The sequence below is a fragment of the Urocitellus parryii genome, chromosome 3, assembly GCF_045843805.1.
Source record: "Urocitellus parryii isolate mUroPar1 chromosome 3, mUroPar1.hap1, whole genome shotgun sequence".
NCBI lineage: Eukaryota > Metazoa > Chordata > Mammalia > Rodentia > Sciuridae > Urocitellus > Urocitellus parryii.
Genome location: NC_135533.1, coordinates 157,122,278 through 157,139,970, shown reverse-complemented (window position 1 = coordinate 157,139,970; position 17,693 = coordinate 157,122,278). Strand labels below are relative to the sequence as shown.

At 44.3% G+C, this 17,693-nt stretch overlaps 1 protein-coding gene across 1 annotated transcript in view; it reads left to right on the top strand.

Moving 5' to 3' along the window:
• Positions 1 to 16,131, top strand: part of Gnb1l (G protein subunit beta 1 like) — a 67,722-nt gene extending 51,591 nt beyond the window's left edge. Inside the window, exons 6-7 of the mRNA XM_026401759.1 lie at positions 794 to 1,009; positions 15,544 to 16,131. Of these exons, the coding sequence (XP_026257544.1) occupies positions 794 to 1,009; positions 15,544 to 15,795 (468 nt within the window). The 3' untranslated portion in view covers positions 15,796 to 16,131. The remainder of the gene's footprint in view (positions 1 to 793; positions 1,010 to 15,543) is intronic.
• The last annotated feature ends 1,562 nt before the right edge of the window (positions 16,132 to 17,693 follow it).

Sequence of the window (17,693 nt, the reverse complement as noted above, 5' to 3'; positions counted from 1 at the left end):
AGGCCTCCTTGCCCAACCATCCAAGTTTTCTTTTGGTTAACTGCTTTTAGCTAGTACTGATGGCTGCATCCCCCAGGGTGACTTGGAATCCTGCAGTGCTCTTCTTCTGTAGTTGTTTCAGAGGCTAAATAAACGAGGCATCCGCCCAGGGCGCAGAGCCCTCTGACCCTCATCCTCATTCATCATGATAGCAAAGACTGCTAGAGCCTGCTCACACCAGACTTCCAGGGGCGGGGGCTTCCGCAGCCACGTTGACAAAGCACAGAAAGTTCGTTTTTCAATTAGATGGAGTTTGCAATCTTCATGGCTGGTGGTTATAGACAGGTGACCAACCCTAGCAAGGGGGTCCTTGATCCTCTGGCCTGAGAAGTGGAGGCAGTTAGATAGGTCCCCATCAGTCTCAAGGCATTTGCAAATGCCCAGATGGACCCCTTAGGCAAGATGAAATGCTGGCAGCTGGTAAGAAGCAGCATGGCCCTGTGAGGCCTTAGGGGCTTGGCTGGTATACTCAGGGATTTGCCCTCCAGCCCCTCAGGTGCTTAGCAATGGCCCTGCTAAGACCCATATTGGTTGTAGTAGTCATCAAGGTACTCAGGTATACAAGGTATACAGGAGAACACAAAGGGTGCAAAGCCTCAGGAGTATCATGAGAGCATAGGAAACTACTCCCAGGCTGGTTTACCCCACCTCTGGGCCCAGCATGAGAGGTAACCTGTCTCTGGATCCCTGTCTTCCTGTAACTCACTGAAAGTAGGGGACTTCAGGGAGCTGACCACTCTGTTGTTCCCTGCAGGCTAACCCTGGCCCCCGCCCTCTCCTTCTGGTCGGCTATGAGGACGGATCAGTGGCCCTGTGGGACATCTCAGAGCGGAAGGTGTGCAGCCGCATTGCCTGCCATGGGGAGCCAGTCATGGGCCTTGACTTCGACTCCCAGAAGACCAGAGGCATCTCAGGCTCTGCAGGAAAGGCGCTGGCTGTCTGGAGCCTGGATGGGCAGCAGGCCCTACAGGTCAGTGTGCCGGCCCTGGACCTCATTTATCCTGCTCTGCACTAACAGTCTGATAGGCTGAAACAATATTTAGGCATGAAGAGGAGCTGCTGCAGATCCCTAGCTAATTAATCACTTGGAGGTAGTGCAGGAGGGCCTGTCCGCTGCTGGCACAGGGGAAAGGGGTGTGGGCGTGGGCCAGCCGTTCACATGGTTTGGGTTTCTCCTAGATCTCAAGTTAACAGCCGTCACGTCTTGTCCATCTAGAGAAAGGCACGTAGAGTCCAGGCAGAACCAACCCCTTTGTGAAAACTCAGAGGAATTTTGTCAGTAAGGAACTGATTAATCAAAAAAAAAAAAAAAAATCAAAAACCAAACTCTGGAATGCTCCACAGAACCATGGCCCCAATGGTGGTCTATAACCTAACTCTAGGGAGGTTGTTGCTCATGGGTAGCAGGAAACAGGCCATGAGGCCTCAGATCTGAGTGGGGGTTGCTGGAAATCTCCTCATGATGTCTCATAGGCTGTTCCAGTTGGTGTGACTTGAGGATTGCCTGTTGTCCAAGCTTGGACCAATGGCCACAGTGCCCAGCACAGGGTGGCCTGGCTTGTGTGCTTTCCCCCATTTGGGATGGGAGAGTTTGGGTTAAGGTGGGGGTATATGAGACATGCTCAGACCTTTCTATGGTGCAGGTCTTCTGAGGAGCCACAGGCCACAGGCCCTGCCTTGGCCTGGGTACATACTGGTTCTGGGGGTGGGCAAAGAACTCCATTCACCAGGAGCCTCAGAAGACAAACTTGGCCTCCACCAGCAAGTAGAAACTTTGGAAACAGCCCTGTGAAAAAGGTCTGATGTGGAAGGGTGCCAGGTGGGAGTTGTGTGTCCCTCAGGGTGACTGGTAGCAGAAGCCACAGCAGGCCCAGCTCTCAGCCCCATTGGGGCTTTTGGACCCACAACACCAAAGACAGGACCCATGCCTGCCCTCATCTGTGGTGTGTGGTATTCCAGGCTTCCCACACACTACAGGAGTGTACAAAGAGGACATTGCCAAGACCCTTCCTAAGACAGGGAGGCCTATCTCAACAACCTCAGCATTTCCCAGCCCAGACCCTGCTGCCAGGGGGAAGGAGCTCACCTTTGGCCCATTGGACTCATCCCTGAGTAGACAGACACTGGCACAGAACTGAGGCACATGGACCAGGGGTGGACCCTGAGTAAAAGTAGGGGTGCAGATGGTGCTGAACAGCATTCAGGCCCCTGTGGTACCATCAAACCTGGAATGCAACTAGGGGCATCATCATAAAGACTTATGGAAAAGGGACCAAGTAAGGATAGCAAGGGCAGAGGTTATTGGGTGGGGAAAGAGTGTTGTACAAGGAGACTGACATGGAACAAAGCTAAAAGGACAAGATAGCAGCAGCCTAGGGACAGGTACTGAAGTCAAGCATGGGAAGACCTTGGACTGCCCCATTGGAAGAATGGAGTTTAGAGCCAGAGTGAGGGGCTAGCAGAAGCACCCATAAGGTTGTGCCCACTGCCTTGGTATAAGGCTGGCCTAGCATCCCTGCTAAGCAATATCTGAACAGAGCCCTGCATGATCATGCCCAATTAGACCCCAGTACAGAAGTGTGAGAGATGGCAGTATGGGGCCTACAGGTAAGGCAGGCACATATCATACTCAGAGTATAGGTTCATACCCTCTGGGTACCACCTTTTTTCTGGGGGACCAGCCTGTGACAGGCGCACAGTGAACTCAGAGTAAGGTATTCTATTTGTCCCTCTGTTAGTCCATCAGTGTCCCAGAGAGGCCCTCAGAGGCACTGCTGTGAGGGCAGAGCTTCTCATGCCTCACCCAGAAAGAAGTATCTCCAAGGTCTCAGAATCATGGACCTGGGTTGTGATCAGGTGTGAAAGCCATAATGCTAAAGGTCATTTGTACAAATTGAAGGCTGAGCCACTCTGGGTGCTGGATCTGCATGTTCTGAGCTGCTACAAGGTAGGCATGGGGGCAGGGAAGGTCTCCTCATACCTTTCCCTCCTTTTCCTCAAACCTGATGGGGAGACTCATCAGTGCCACCCCTTATGGGTTCCGGTGTTCATCCCCCGGTGATTTAACCCTCATCAGCCTGACTTTGTAAAGAGCTGAAGACCAGGCAGCTTCTCCAAGATCTCTGTGGCTCCCCACCTAGGCTTCCCTGTACCCGGTACTCTGTGAAGGGGTTGTTCTGGCCCAGGTCTACTTGGTCTCTCTTGGCATGTTTGGGAAACAGCTGCTCGAACTTAAGATTTAAATTTATGGGGTACATTCCAGTCCAGAGATGAACTTTTACTCTACTAATGAATTGAAAAGTTAAAGCAGAAGGGGGAAGCAGGAATTAATGAATTGAAAAGTTAAAGCAGAAGGGAAACCAGGAATTAAAGTGATTGGGGTGATGGTAGGCCCTGGGCAGGTCTGGCTCAGCCTCCCACATCAAAGGAAGAGGAGAGTTCCCCAACCCCTCCCGCCCCCATTGAGCACCAACTGCTCCTGCTGCTGAAAGAGGTCCTGGGAGGGGAGGGAATAGCCCCATGGAGAGGGTAAAGGCAGATATTCCATGCTTTACCTGATGGCATGTCCAGTGCAGGTCCCATAGACCCTGAAAATTTTAGTTTCCGTAAACACCAGACCTCTGGGGAGGAAGCATTCTTGGGTGTTTTAAGGATGCAAGCCATCTGAGAGCTGCCTTGATAACCTGGAAGTAAGTGAGGTGATTCATGCCCTCAGCATCCAAAAGCATTCTCACCTATGCCATGGTGCTATATAACATGGCTGCTTGCCTTGGCCCAAGACCTACATGCCACAGATGTGCCTTTCCTATGTCTTTCTGTTAAAACCTCTAATGAGCCCAAATCAATCTCTCCCAGGCCGGTGCTGGGAGCAGACGTGGATGAGGAAACCTCAGAACACGGGTAATCAGAACCAGATGGCAGCCATGCTGTGCATTCCTGGCACCTGAGGTCATGTGCTATAAGAGCCACTGGTGGCCCGAGATCCTTTCTAGAAGGCCCTGCCCCAGGCCATGGCCTGGTCAGGGGCTGCTGTGGTGACCAAGAGACTATTTGCTCAGGATGATACCCAGGGCTTGTCTTGGAGACATTTGGTGACACTAGAGCTGTGGGCCTGCCTTACCCAAGTGGCTTTCCCATGAGCCATCAGGTTTGGGCTTGGCTGTCGTCGAAAACAGGTGGTATGCAGGCCCTGCTCCTTCCTCCCATATTGGGGCAGGGCCCACAGCCTTGAAGCAGGGACTGATTTACAGCTAGTAGTATTTTTAGTATTTTTAAGTCTTTAAGTAATAATCAGGCTTCTCAACCCCAGTCAGCCCTGGGCTGTGCTGTCCCCATACTATACTCAGTGAACATTCTGGCTGCACCACAGTGGTAGCTGCTCCCCTTCCTTTCCTTGGCTCTGCCAGGAGCTTCCCTTTAAATGGCAGTAGCAGAGCTACCTATGACAACCAGGAATGAGACTGCAGGGTCCAGGGCCAGATGCCCGTGCATCCAGAGTTTCTGTGCCTATTGTAACAGGAGACAAGTATGAGGGCACAGACCTCTGGCCAGTGTTTTTGCATTCCCTTGGAGCCAGGTCCTCTTCATCCTTGGGAACACAACCCCCAGGACAGGTGCTGACCTTTTTCCCCTTTAGGTCTCTGCACAGACTTCTTGTCTCCCTCATTGTCTACCAGGAACTCTGTCCTCTTGCCAGGCTCTCTGCCTTAATGTCATCACCCATTTCCAGGAGTGGCTATGGTAGGTGTAGAGTCACTTCTCTCCCTGAGAACAGTGACTGCTCAGCTAGTTGCTCAGTACAGCCAAGTCCCTTGGCAGAAGCTGGATATTTTAGCCCCTCACAGGTGAAATCACTGGTGTGGAAGCATGAGAAAGCTAGTGTTAGGCTGCCCACTGCCCTGCCTGTGAAGACCACAGTCCAGGGCTCTGTTGAACCCTTATGCTTGACCTGGAGCAACAGGGGACATATTTAAAAGCAGCACTTTTCTCCCAGAAAAACTTCACACAGTTGGGAAATTTGTAGAAAGAGGGAATAGCAAGGAAGTGACCTTGAGTCCCTGAGTAAGTGTTCCTATCCAGGCTCACTGCTTGTTATCCAGAGATCCCTTCTCTACCAGGGGAGAGTTCACAGGAGAGAAAAGAACAAGATGATATCAAGTCAGTCTTTTGTCCTGGTTCCTAGCTTCCAGTGTTCCCTGGGCCAACAGTGTTCTGGTCCTTGGAAGTCAAGGAAAGGACTTCTGTGCCTGCAGACATAGGCAAGTACATCCCACAAACACCTACACTGCCTCATGGTCCTGTCCAGCATGGGCCATCAGCTGGGTCATGGTAATGCTCCTGAAGGCAGCTTGTATGTAGAGCCAAGTGGGGATAAAGGGGCCGTGTAGAGGGGAGGGTACAGCCCAGCAGCTGGGCACTTTGCACACTGAGGACCCATCTGGGCTTATGGTTATAGAGTTGAAAACCTGTTCAGTCGCTTGTATGCAAGCATAAGCAGGAAGCACACAGGTTCCCTAAAGCTAGAGTTCTATCTATAGGACTTTGTCTATAGGAATTTTTCTATAGGATTAAAAATCTTCAAGGTATTTTCCTAATGATGAGATCAACAGAAGGCAAGTGAAGTGTCCTGGACACAGGGATAATGCTGGCTGAGATAGACAGCCAGAGAAGGGTGAGCCCATGAGGGGTGGTCAGGGCTGGTGGACACTGGGGACATTGGCAGATCCATAAATAGGTGGACTCAGGCACTGGAGAGATGACTGAAAGAGAGGAGGTTGGGCTGATAGGGTCCTTGGCCATGAGATAACAGAAAAAGTGACAAGGTGATTGGAGGATAAGCAGTTGAGGTGCTGGTTGTATGTAGAACCCAGAACTTGCCTCATGTGTGGGCAATGACATCCCAGACTAGGCTGGATTAACAAGGAGGCTGTGTTTGCAGCAAGTTATTGAGAGGTTTTCATCAGGTGAGATTCCTTCTTGTGGGGGAAGAATCTGAATCATGAATAGGTGCTGGATTTTACCCAATGTGTTTACTACATCTCTAAGACTGGTAGGGCTTTTTTCCCAGAATCGTAATTTAGTGAGTTTTGTTGTTCAAAACTTTTGTTTGTTTTTTAATAGCAACCAAATAAAGTCAAGTGTGGTGGAACACATTTGTAGTCCCAGCTTCTCAGGAAGCTAAGGCAAGAAGATTTCTTGAACCCAGGAATTTGAGACTAGCCTACTGAACCCAGGAATTTGAGACCATCCTATTCTATGCAACATAACAGGAAGTCCTAAAATAACCTAATATTTAGCGTGTTGTCTTCTCACTCTGCTGTGCTCAGCTGGAGATGTTCAGGGCCTTGGATTGGCCAGTACCTGCTCTCTTTCCCTCACCTAATGCTGTGAATGGTGTAGAAGGACAAGAAGCCCTAAAATTTGGGAGGCAAGCAACCCCTCTTTAGTCTGATTGATGAATAGCTCTGGGCAGGAAGAATCTGCTTCATTGTTGTTTTATTTTGTTTCCAGTGCTGGGGGTGGAACCCAGGGCTTCATTTGTGGTTGGCAAGTGCTCTACCTCTGAGATATACCCCAGACTGAAATCTGCTTGAATGGCCATGGTCAATCTGGTTCTGATTACCACTATGGCAGGTATTTTCTCTGTAGAGATGGTTCAATTTTTTTTTCTTTCTTTCTTTTATAGTGCTAGGAGTCAAACCCAGGGTCTTGTGAATGGGAGGCAAGCACTCTACCAACTGATCTATATCCTCAGCCAAAATGGTTCAATTTTTGTAGATTTATTTTGGCTTTCTAATTTTAAGGGAAGTTTGCATTTTTTCTAGGAATGTGTCTATAGGACTAAAAATCTTCAAGGTATTTTCCTAATGACCATTTTGTAGTTGTTCGTAATGAATATGTACATTTTTGCCATATTCACAGTACTGTGCCTTTTTATTTTTGATTAATCATCTCCCCCTGTCTGTCTCTGTCTCTCTCTGTCTCACACACACACACACACACAGGATTAAACTCAGGGTTGCTTGATATTTTTAAGTTTCTGAGGCTGGCCACAAACTTGGAATCCTCCTGCTTCAGCCTCCTGAGTCACTGAGATTACAATCTTTGTTGATCTTGAAAGTCTGCATTTTTTTTAATTCATTATTTCTGTTTCTATTTGTCTCTTTCTTTTTTCTGTATTCTCTAGGTTTGCCCTGTCACTCTAACTTAAATTGGGTATGTAACTCGTCAGTTCACAGTCTTCGTTTACCTGTGTGTTCCCACTGGATGACCCTCTAGCTGCATCCTATAACATGAGATGTCATCATCTTCATCATCCCTCACTTATAGGCAAACCTGTTTTTATTTGTTTTCTGGCTGCTGAGCTGATTAGAGGGTTTTTACGATTCCAAATGTTTTGTTTGATTTTCCCCCCAACTCCAGTTATCTTTTAGTTTTCAAATTCTAACTTAATTACATTGTGGTCAGAGAACAAGGTCTGAATGATATCAGTTCTTTGAAATTCGAAGGGCCCGTCCAGTTTGCATAAGTATTCCATATGTGCTTAAAAAGAAAGTTCCTTGTGCTGTTAGACACACAGCTGCACATGTAAACACTGGATCAGGCACAGAGGCCTGGCTATGGGCAAGGTTGAGGGACCCTGAAGGTAGACTTCATGCTGTGCCCATCTTGTTACTTTTCCCTGAGTTCCTGTCCATTTTTGTTCTGTGCATTTGGAAGCTACCTTAGGAACACGCAAGTTTAAAATGATAATCTTCCTGGTTAATTGGTCCTGTTTTTAGTCACCCTCATTATTTCCAGAAAGGACTTTTGCCCAAAAGCCCATTTGTATGTACTAATTAGTATGGCTCAGGCTGAGTTTCTTTTGGTTACCACTTCCTTTTATCAATTCTGGAGTTTTTGATCCTTTTCCCTTCATTCTTCCTGGCCCTTCAGATACAGATGTGTCTTACTGAGCTAAGTGACTGCCTTTTGAACTGTGAAGTTGCCCAGGACATTCTTCCATTTCAGACCCTCCTCCCATAAGCCAAGAAAGCCATCTTTTGTTGAGGCTTGTTGGTAGCCAGTGCTGGTGGCCTCTGGGTTTGTGCACTTGGGTATGGATGGTGCCCAGAGATGATATTCTGGAAAGTTGGCCATTGGGCCCATATTTCAGCATTCTGCTTCTGCTAGGCTGTTGAAAAGTCATCTCCCAGCCCAGTAACCTTCCACTATCGGCCTGTCCCACAGATTTTGACATATTGTATCTTTGTTTTAATCTAGTTCCAAATATTTTCTCTTTTTCCCTTGAGATTTCTTCTTTGATCCATATGTTTCTTAGAAGTATATTAGTTAATTTCCAAATATTTGTTGATTTTATAGATATTTTTAATCTAGTTTAATTCTGTTGTCAGTGAATGTTATCCTGTACAATTTCAATGTTTAGAAATTTATGGAAGCTATTTTTTGGTCCAGCACATGGTGTGTCTTGGGGAGTAGACCACATGTTTTTAGAAAGGACGGGTGTTCTGCAGTTGTTGGGTGGAGTCTTCTGTCAGCATGAGTTAGGTCACTCCAGGCAGTCTGTAGTTCAAGTCTTCAGCATCCTTACCGATTTTTTTTTTTTTCGGTCTATTTTTCTACCAATTCCTGAAGGAGAGGTCTTAACATCTCTGATTTCCTACCAATTCCTGAAGGAGAGGTCTTAACATCTCTGATTTCGATTGCGAACATGCCTTTTTCTCCCTTCAGTTCTGCTAGTTTTGCTTCATGATCATTAAAGCTTTTGTTAGGGATATAAGCACTTCAGATTATTACCTCTTCCCTTGACCCTTTGTTCATTATGAAATGTCCTTTTGTGTATATGCATGTTGCTGAGGATTGAACCCAGGCCTTCATATATGCTAGGTAAGCGATCTATTCTGAGTTATATCACTAGGCCTAAAATGTCCTTCTTTATTGCTTATCATATTCTATGTCTTAAAGTTACCTTAACATCAGTTTTCTTAGGTTTTTTCCTTGCAACTTTTTCCATGCTTCTATTTTCAACCTATTTTGATCTCTTCATATTTTATTTATTTGTTTTGGTACTGGGGATTGAACCAAGGGACGCTTTATCACTACATCCCCAGCCCTTTTTATTTTTTATTTTGAAATAGTCTCCCTAAGTTTCTGAGGCTGGCCTTAAACTTGCAATCCTTGTGCCTCAGTCACTGAGATTACAGGCATGCATCATCATGCCCAACTTGATCTCTTCTTTTTTGGGGGTAGGGGTGGGGTACTGGGGATTGAACTCAGGGGCACTCAACCACTGAGCCCCTCCCCAGCCCTATTTTGAGGGTTAAAATTAGAGACAGAGTCTCACTGAGTTGCTTAGTTCTTCACTTTTGCTGAAGCTGGCTTTGAACTCATGAACCTCCTATCTCAGCCTCCCAAGCCAGTGGGCTTACAGGCCTGCGCCACCACACCCAACTGATCTCTTCATATTTAAAAAAAATATCTTTTGTAGACAGCATGTACTTGTTAATTCTTGCATTTTGATTGTTTCTGACAATCTATGCCTTCTAATAGGAGCATTCAATGTATTTGCATTTAATGTAGCTATTGAAACATCTGGAAGTAAGTCCGTCTTTGATATTTGTTTTCTACTTCTTCTGTTTTTGACCCTTCTTGTGTGCTTTTCCTGCCTTTTTAAATGTTAATGAAATAGAGTTGTGCATCATGGGCTACATTCTGAGAAATACATTGTTGAACATTTTCATCATTGTTTGAACATTGTAGGGTATGCTTTGACAAACCTAGATGGTACAGCCTACCTGTACCTGTATAACCTAGTCTCCATGGCATGTGTCTTCATAATATGTTGGTCAGTCCATCATTGGCCAAAAGATCATCAGGTGGCATATGACTACATTTTATTTTTAGTATTTAGCTTCATTTTCTGTCTTGGCATCTTAGCTATATCTCTTGTATTTTTTTTCCTGTGTGATTACCCATGAGTTAAAAATATTCATCCTTATCAAAGTCTGTGTAGACAGTGTTGTCCACATCTCACCTCATAAATGTAATAATCATATATTAGTACCATTCCATATATCCACTCCCCAGTCCTTATTGCTGCTATTGCTATATATTTGACTGCTGCACATATCAGAAACTCCACTTCACAATATTAATTTTAAGTCATCTGTAGTTTAAGAAAACAAGAAATTTTTCTTATTTTGTAGTGTTCCTCCTATAAAATTAAATTCCTTTAACTGGAAGAACAGCCAAGAAATGTAGTGCAGTTCTGCTGGCAAAAAAATTTAACTAGTTTTTTGTTTTGTTTTGTTATTGCAGAACTGGGTCTGGGTATTGAACTCTGGAGCACCTACCACTGGGCCCTTTTGTTAATTTTTTATTTTATACAAGGTCTTGCTAAATTGCTGAGGCTGGCCTCAAACTTGGTAATCCTCCTGCCTCAGCCTCCTGAGTCACTAGGATTACAGGCATGTACTACCATGCCCATCTCTGGTTCACTGTTTCTAATAAGAAATGCTGATATCTTCTTTTCATTGCCAAGTATACAATGTGTCTGATATTTCTTGGCTGTGCCCAAGATTTTCTTTTTTATCATTGATTTTCAGTAATTTGACTTATCATTTACTTTTGTGTAGGTTTTGCCGAGCTTTTGACCTATAAATTGATGTTTTTCTCTAAAATTGGTAAATTACTGGCCATTATTTCTTTAAATATTTTTTCTCCACCCTTTCCTTTTTTTTCAACTTCCTGGGACTTCAATAAATTAGACAGTTCGACATTGTCTCATTGATCCCCGAGGTCTGTTTGTTTCCTTTTATCTTTTCTGTTCTTCAGATTGGATAATGTCTATTGATCTGCTGTGTAGTTCACTAACTTTATAGAAAATCATTTCCTAATAATTCCCAATCTGCTGTTTGTTCTATAAATATTTTATTTGAGTTATTGAGATGTTCAATTCTTTATTTCTCTTTTTTAATATAATTTCTATTCTTTTACTGATAGTTCCTATCTGCTAACTCACCCAGATAATTTTTGTAATTATTTGAATGCAATTTCCTTAACTAAAAAAAAATTTAAATAGCTTCTTTCTAGTCTTTATTATGTTCACTATCTGTACCATTTGGGGATCAGTTTCTGTTAACTGGTTGGTTCTCCCCAGCCAGCTTGACTGTGGGTCTTATTTCCTATTTCTTTGCATGTCTAGTAATTTTTTGTTTGTGTGCCTGATATAAATAATACATTATAGAGACTCCAAAGTCTGTTTTTTGCTCTCAAGAATATTTACCTTTTTTTCTAGTAGGCTCTTCAGTTATTGTTGCTCACCTTGAACTTGTGTATGCTTGGTTTTGTGCTTTATTAGGGCAGGTTTATGGAAAAGTTATTCCCAAGTTCCTTTAGTGTGATAGAACTCAACTCCCAAACCTACCTCTCCTTCAGACAGGGCTTTGTTTCTACCATTGTTACAGTATGTCTAGGTGGGATCCTTATTCCTGAAGTGAGGACATTCTGGCATCTCAGCTGGTCCCAATCCCATTTAATCCTGTAGCCACCACACTCTGTTAAGTTCCACATAGTATGCATTGAACCATGCATAGCCCGGTCCTTGAACAAGGACTCAAGGACTTGTAAGGAACCCCCACAGTCCACAGCACCCTCAAAACACCCAGCTCCCATTTTGCTACCTCATTCCCTCAAATTTCAGCCCTCTAGCTTTCCCAACATGACTGCTGTGTTCTACCTGGAATTTGTGGTCAGAACATTGTCCCTTGGCAAAGAACACTGAGGCTTGCTCATCAGCTGACCTCCTCTGCCTGTTGTCTGTCTGTAAACAGTTACGGTGTGTGTTTTGTTCACTTTCATGGTTGTTTACAGTGAGATGACTAGTCTGGTATCAGTTACTGTATCATAACCACTTTTCTATGTCCTTGCTTTATGAAGGATAAGCCTATTTATTTGCCAGTCATAGTTCTTCATTGTGAATCGTACTTTTTATCATTGTTTAAGTGTCATAGATGATCTTAGTGCTTTGGCTCTAAATTTAAATTTTTTCTATTACTAAATGGGCTCCCTTTTTTCTTGTTTTCATTTTCCCAGTATATCTGCCAGTCACTCCTTTGGAGTCTCATACATAGCAGAGATCTGCATTTACCTTTGGAATCTGACCATAAAACTGTTGAGTATATTTGAATTTTTATTATCTTATGTAAATATATAGAGCAAATACTAGGAAAATAAGGTGGTTCGTGTCAGGTGGAAAAGAAGGAAATAATGCTGATTTTTTTTCATTATTTATGGTGGAATGTCAGATAATCTCTCAAGTGGGAGGTTGACTATTATGTCTTTGACTGCATATGACAAACAATGAGCAAATCAAGTGAACTTAACCCACATCCTCTCATTACCCCCTTCCATATTTCTGTTTATTACATAACCAGTTCTATAACCATAATCCCCATGTTTTAGACTTAATCCTACAGGTAAGCAGACTTAGCACTGTCTGCCAGACCATTTGCTGTAGTCCTCCAGTTATCTTTTATAAGAGTGAAGTTAATCTTGTTCTTCCAGAAGAGCTTATGGGAGCAATATTCTTTTGAGTTCTTACATGTTCAAAAATGTGTATCTATTGTTTTTAAGAGTTGAGTGACAGTTTGGCTGGATATAAAATTTTTGGACCACACTTCCTTTCTCAGCCCCTATGAGCATCACTCCACTGTCTATTGGCACAGATATAGCCATAGAACATTCTGAGGACAGCCTACACTTTATCTTCATAATCTTTTTACCTGACTACCAAAAAACTTTAGTAGCTATTAGATCTAGTATTTTACTAGAACATATCTTTTCTTTCTTTCTTTTTTTTTTTCTTTTTTTGGTACCAGGGATTGAACCTAGAGGTACTTAACCACTGAGCCACATCCCCAGCCCTTCTTTATATTTTATTTAGAGACAAGGTCTCACTGAGTGGCTTAGTGCCTTTCTAAGTTGCTGAGACTAGCTTTGAACTTGTGATCCTCCTGCTTCTGCCTCCTGAGCCACTGAGATTAAAACGTGTACCACCACACCTGGCTAGAGCATATCTTAATGTTGATTGCTATATAATCTTTCTTTGGACTTAAATTGTAATACTTCAATTTCAAGAAATTAATATTGCTTTTCTAAATCAGTGAGTCCCAATATCTCATCTCTCATTACCCTCCTGTATTCTCTCCTATTCATTTGAACTTTTTATTTTCCTAATTTTTCTCACTTTTTATCCTTCCTGCCCTCCATGTTCTTCCTGTCTTTTTTCAGGGTCTACTCCTGTTTCTGCTTCCCTTTCATTTCTTTGAGTTTTTTCTTCCATTTATTTTTTGATCTCTGCCATTTCTAATCTCCTCTGTATTTTGCTTGTTTTATAGAAGTAATTTGTAGAGGTAATTTAATTCATGAAGTTTTATTTTGTTAATTTATGGCTAAATTGCTTTGTGACCCTTTCCATAGCCTTTGATAAATCCTGTCATTTGTTTTTCCCGTTTCTCTCCTCTTTTTTCTTTGTGCTATCTTTGTAGAAATGGTGATTTCCAACTGAAGATCATATGGCCCTATTAGGAGGCTCTTAAGAAAAAAAGGCAAAAGGGCTGGGGATGTGGCTCAAGTGGTAGCGTGCGTGAGGCACTGGGTTCAATCCTCAGCACCACATAAAAATAAAATGAAGAAGAAGAAAGGCTGATACAAAGACTTCTTGGTACCCATGGCCAGGCCACACACAGAGAATCAATTAGTGGAAAAAAATCACTATCATTAGGTATCACAGTGTTGGCAAAGTGCCTTTGTCATTAAGTGTGGGAACAGAGATGCCAGATACCTTGCAATGCATGGTACAGTTCTACATAACCAAGAATGCTGTGTAATAGTTTTTCATTCATTACGACCAAATACCTGAAGCAGGCCAACTTTATAAAGACGCTTATTTAAAGTTCTGGAGGTTCAAAGTCCAAGATTGGTTGGTTGACCCAAAGGTTTGTCCTCAGCAGGGCCCAGTGGTGGATGGTATCATATCAGGATGGGACCATGTGTAAAGGAATAGATTACATCAGCAGGCAGGAAGCCAGAGAGGCTGGGGTTCCAAAATTCCTTACAAGGGCACATCCCCAACTGAGCTAAGGATCTTCCATTAGGCCCCAACTCTTAAAGATTTCATACCATCATCACCACACTGAAGACCAGACTTGCAACACAGAAACCTTTAGTGAGCACATACTTAAATATACTTAAACCACAGCATATTGTGACCATGAAGGCAGCTTTGATTCCTTACTCACTTCTGGAGGCATGTGTCAGGGAGGGGTTAAGCAGGAGGCGTCCCATTTGCCCAGCACTGAGCATGGGGGCACTATATTCTGACAACTTCATGCAGGTAGAAAGAACCTATGTAATTCCTTATTTTGCCCAGTGCCCTCCTGCCCATTTCTCAGAACCAACCAGAGACTAGGTTTCACCCACAGCCCAGTGAGCAGCACTACTGTACAGCTTTTCTTGCCACCTCCGGTGTTGTCTCCTTCATTCTGTGTCTTGCTCCATTTTCTGTTGCTATACTAAAATACCTGAGACTAGATAATTTATAAATAACAGCAGCCACAGTTCTGGAAGTTAGAAAATCCAAGAGTATAGTGCCAGTATTGGGTGAGGGCCTTCTTGCTTCATGATGCCATGGCAGAAGGCATCCCATGGTGAGACAGAGCAAGTGTGCTAGCTCAAATTTTTTTTTCTTATAAAAGCACTAATACCATCACAAATGCCCCATCCTCATGAACTCATCTAATCCTATTTACTCCCAAGAGTTCCACCTCCAAATACCATCATCATAAGAATTGAGGATTAATTTTTCCAACACATGAATTTTGGGGGTGGGGAGCATATTGAAACCACAGGACCCTATCTGCACCCTGTTGGTTCCTACTCTTGTCAGCTCTCCAACCCCTTCCATGTTTCAGTGTTTGACTTTACTCTTAGTGTTTCTGAAGATGAAATTTGTGTTCCTTATTCCCCTTGCGCTTTGAGGTAGTGGCCAGGAAAAATACTGACTTCATGGGTGCAGTCAAGTTAGAAATGTTGCCTCTTACTTAGGGTACAGTATATTCCCCATTATGAGGGATCCTAGGACAAGTTGTGTTGAGCTCTCTGCTGAGGGCTGGAAATTCCCTGTCTACTGACCCAAGGGCTCCTTGCTGATGAGCGTGGGAGTCAGAGCAGGTCCAGAGAAGAAGCAACTCTGCGGGGTTTCAGGCTAACCTGAGGGATATCTGAAGTCTCCCATCATGGCCAAGGGTTTGGCAGAGAGCAAAGAGTTTGTGAGGAAGAAGACAAGGAGGAGGAGCTCAACCACAGGAAGCACATAGCTATCAGGGAACCCATGGCTATCTCCTGGTTCCAGTTATGGGATAGGACAGCAGGATATTCATGGTCAGGTCTAACACAGGCTTAGGAACAGCCTAACGTTTCTCCCCACCACCCTCTCTGTTACAGGTGTGCCACACTCATGAACTCACCAATCCTGGGATTGCTGATGTCATGATCCGGCCAGATCGCAAGATCCTGGCTACTGCAGGTTGGGACCATCGCATCCGCATATTTCACTGGAGAACAATGAAACCACTGGCTGTGTTGGCCTTCCACAGTGCTTCTGTCCACTGTGTGGCCTTTGCTGCTGATGGCTTATTGGCTGCGGGATCCAAGGACCAGCGCATCAGCATTTGGTCACTGTACCAACGCACATGACCTGGGCACTCCCTTCTTGAAATACTCAAAAGACCGAAGGTGGACCTCTCACTCCAGCCTTGACCCAGTCATGTGAAAACTGATGCTCAAAGGCCTTTGAGGATCATCAGCTATCCAAAGAGCATGGAGTTCTCACTGTCTTTATGAGGCTTGCTATTTCTTTCATGAACCACATTGTCCATATGACGATATCTCTGGTGACCTCCCAAATACCTGGCACCTGTGGCCTGATGATAGGCATGGTTCTTGCTGATGCCAAATGGCAAATAGCCCTGTCCAACAGCTTTGTCCTCACTGAAACAAAGCCATGAACACAGTGCCTAATGGCCCATTCTTGTCATCCTCATCTTCTGTGGGTACTCTAGAAAGAATGGCCTTGGAAGGATGAGGTGAACAGCAGGAGAGGGGGTCAGGCCTCACAAAATGGTCACCCTCCTGCAGCCTTACCTGCACTACTCCCAGGTCTCCAAAAGCCCCTGAGGCAGCATCTGCCCTGCCTCATTTTTGACCCTGAGGTCCCTGGGTATACAGTACCAACATTCTTGAGAACCTCTGGTCCAGGCACTAAGCCCCATGGGTGGGGCCTCTACCACCCCACCCTACCCCCATTTATGTCCCCATTGTCTTTGGCATTATCACAGTAATCACAGAAATAGAATAGAGCTGGGGCTGAGGATATAGCTCAGTGATAGAATCCTAAGTTCACTCCCCAGCTGTGGGGGGGAAGGGGGACTAGGGCCAACAGCCATGAGGCATGTGTTCCAGACAAAGGACAAGAATGCTGTGAGTCAATGGGAAATCTGCTAAATGCAGAAATGTTCTCTTACAAAATGTCTAAGGAGAGCTGCTGCTCATGGACTGCCAATATCTCACCTGGAGACAAAAGATGGTAAAAAGGTGGTATTGGCGGAGACACATACCTGGCATCTGGTCCCTGGCTCTTGCTTTTTTTTTTTTTTGTCTCATGCATGCTAGGCAAGTGCCCTACCATGGAGCCACACCCCCACATCCCCTGCTTAAGGGCACAAGCAGGATAAAATAGGCTGCTGACTAGGAGCCTGGGCCAGAACTATGCAGTGTTGAGCAGTAAGCTGATCATGTCTTGTGGCTAAAACTATAGATAGATAGATAGATAGACAGACAGACTGACAGACAGACTTTATTTTATTTATTTATCTTTAGTGGTGCTGAGGATCGAACCCAGGGCCTCACATATGATGGGCAAGTGCCCTACCACTGAGCTACAGCCCTAGTCCTTGTGGCTAAATCTTTTTTTTTTCTTTTTTTTTTTTTTTACATTTCATATATTTTTATTTTTATATTTTTAGAAAATCATTTCATGTCAGAAAAGTGCTATAATCAACAAATATTTGAAGTAAAAAAATTATGTATACAAACCATAGTGTTTGACAATAAAAGATTCTAATTTCATATGTTGGCATAATCATTTTCAATGTTTCCTAAAATTACAACATTTTGTCATCAAGTGGCATTGTGGCTAAATCTTGATGTGCGGGGACAAAGGCAGCGAATAGGCCCTCAACCTTGTATGCTTCATATGGTCCTGTTCCTGCATACCAGCCATGATCTTTGTATGGCTGGATAAGGCAGGCTGCATTCCACCCTTCAAGCAGATTCATGTCCTCCAAAGCACTATAGCTGGTGGTGTGGAAAGCTGGTGGCCCAGGATTTCTGCTTGCTCAGCTGAGCTGCCTGGAATAGCAGTGAAACCAACTCTATGAGAGCACCGGAGTCCAAGAGTCTTGACTGATGTTTGTCCAGTTTATGTCCTACCTGATGAACATTGCTCTGGCACTGGGAACCTAATTTTGGGTCCCTCCCTTCCCCTTGCCCTAGCATCCCCAGAGGAAACCCAGCCCAGGATAGCCCCTGGTACT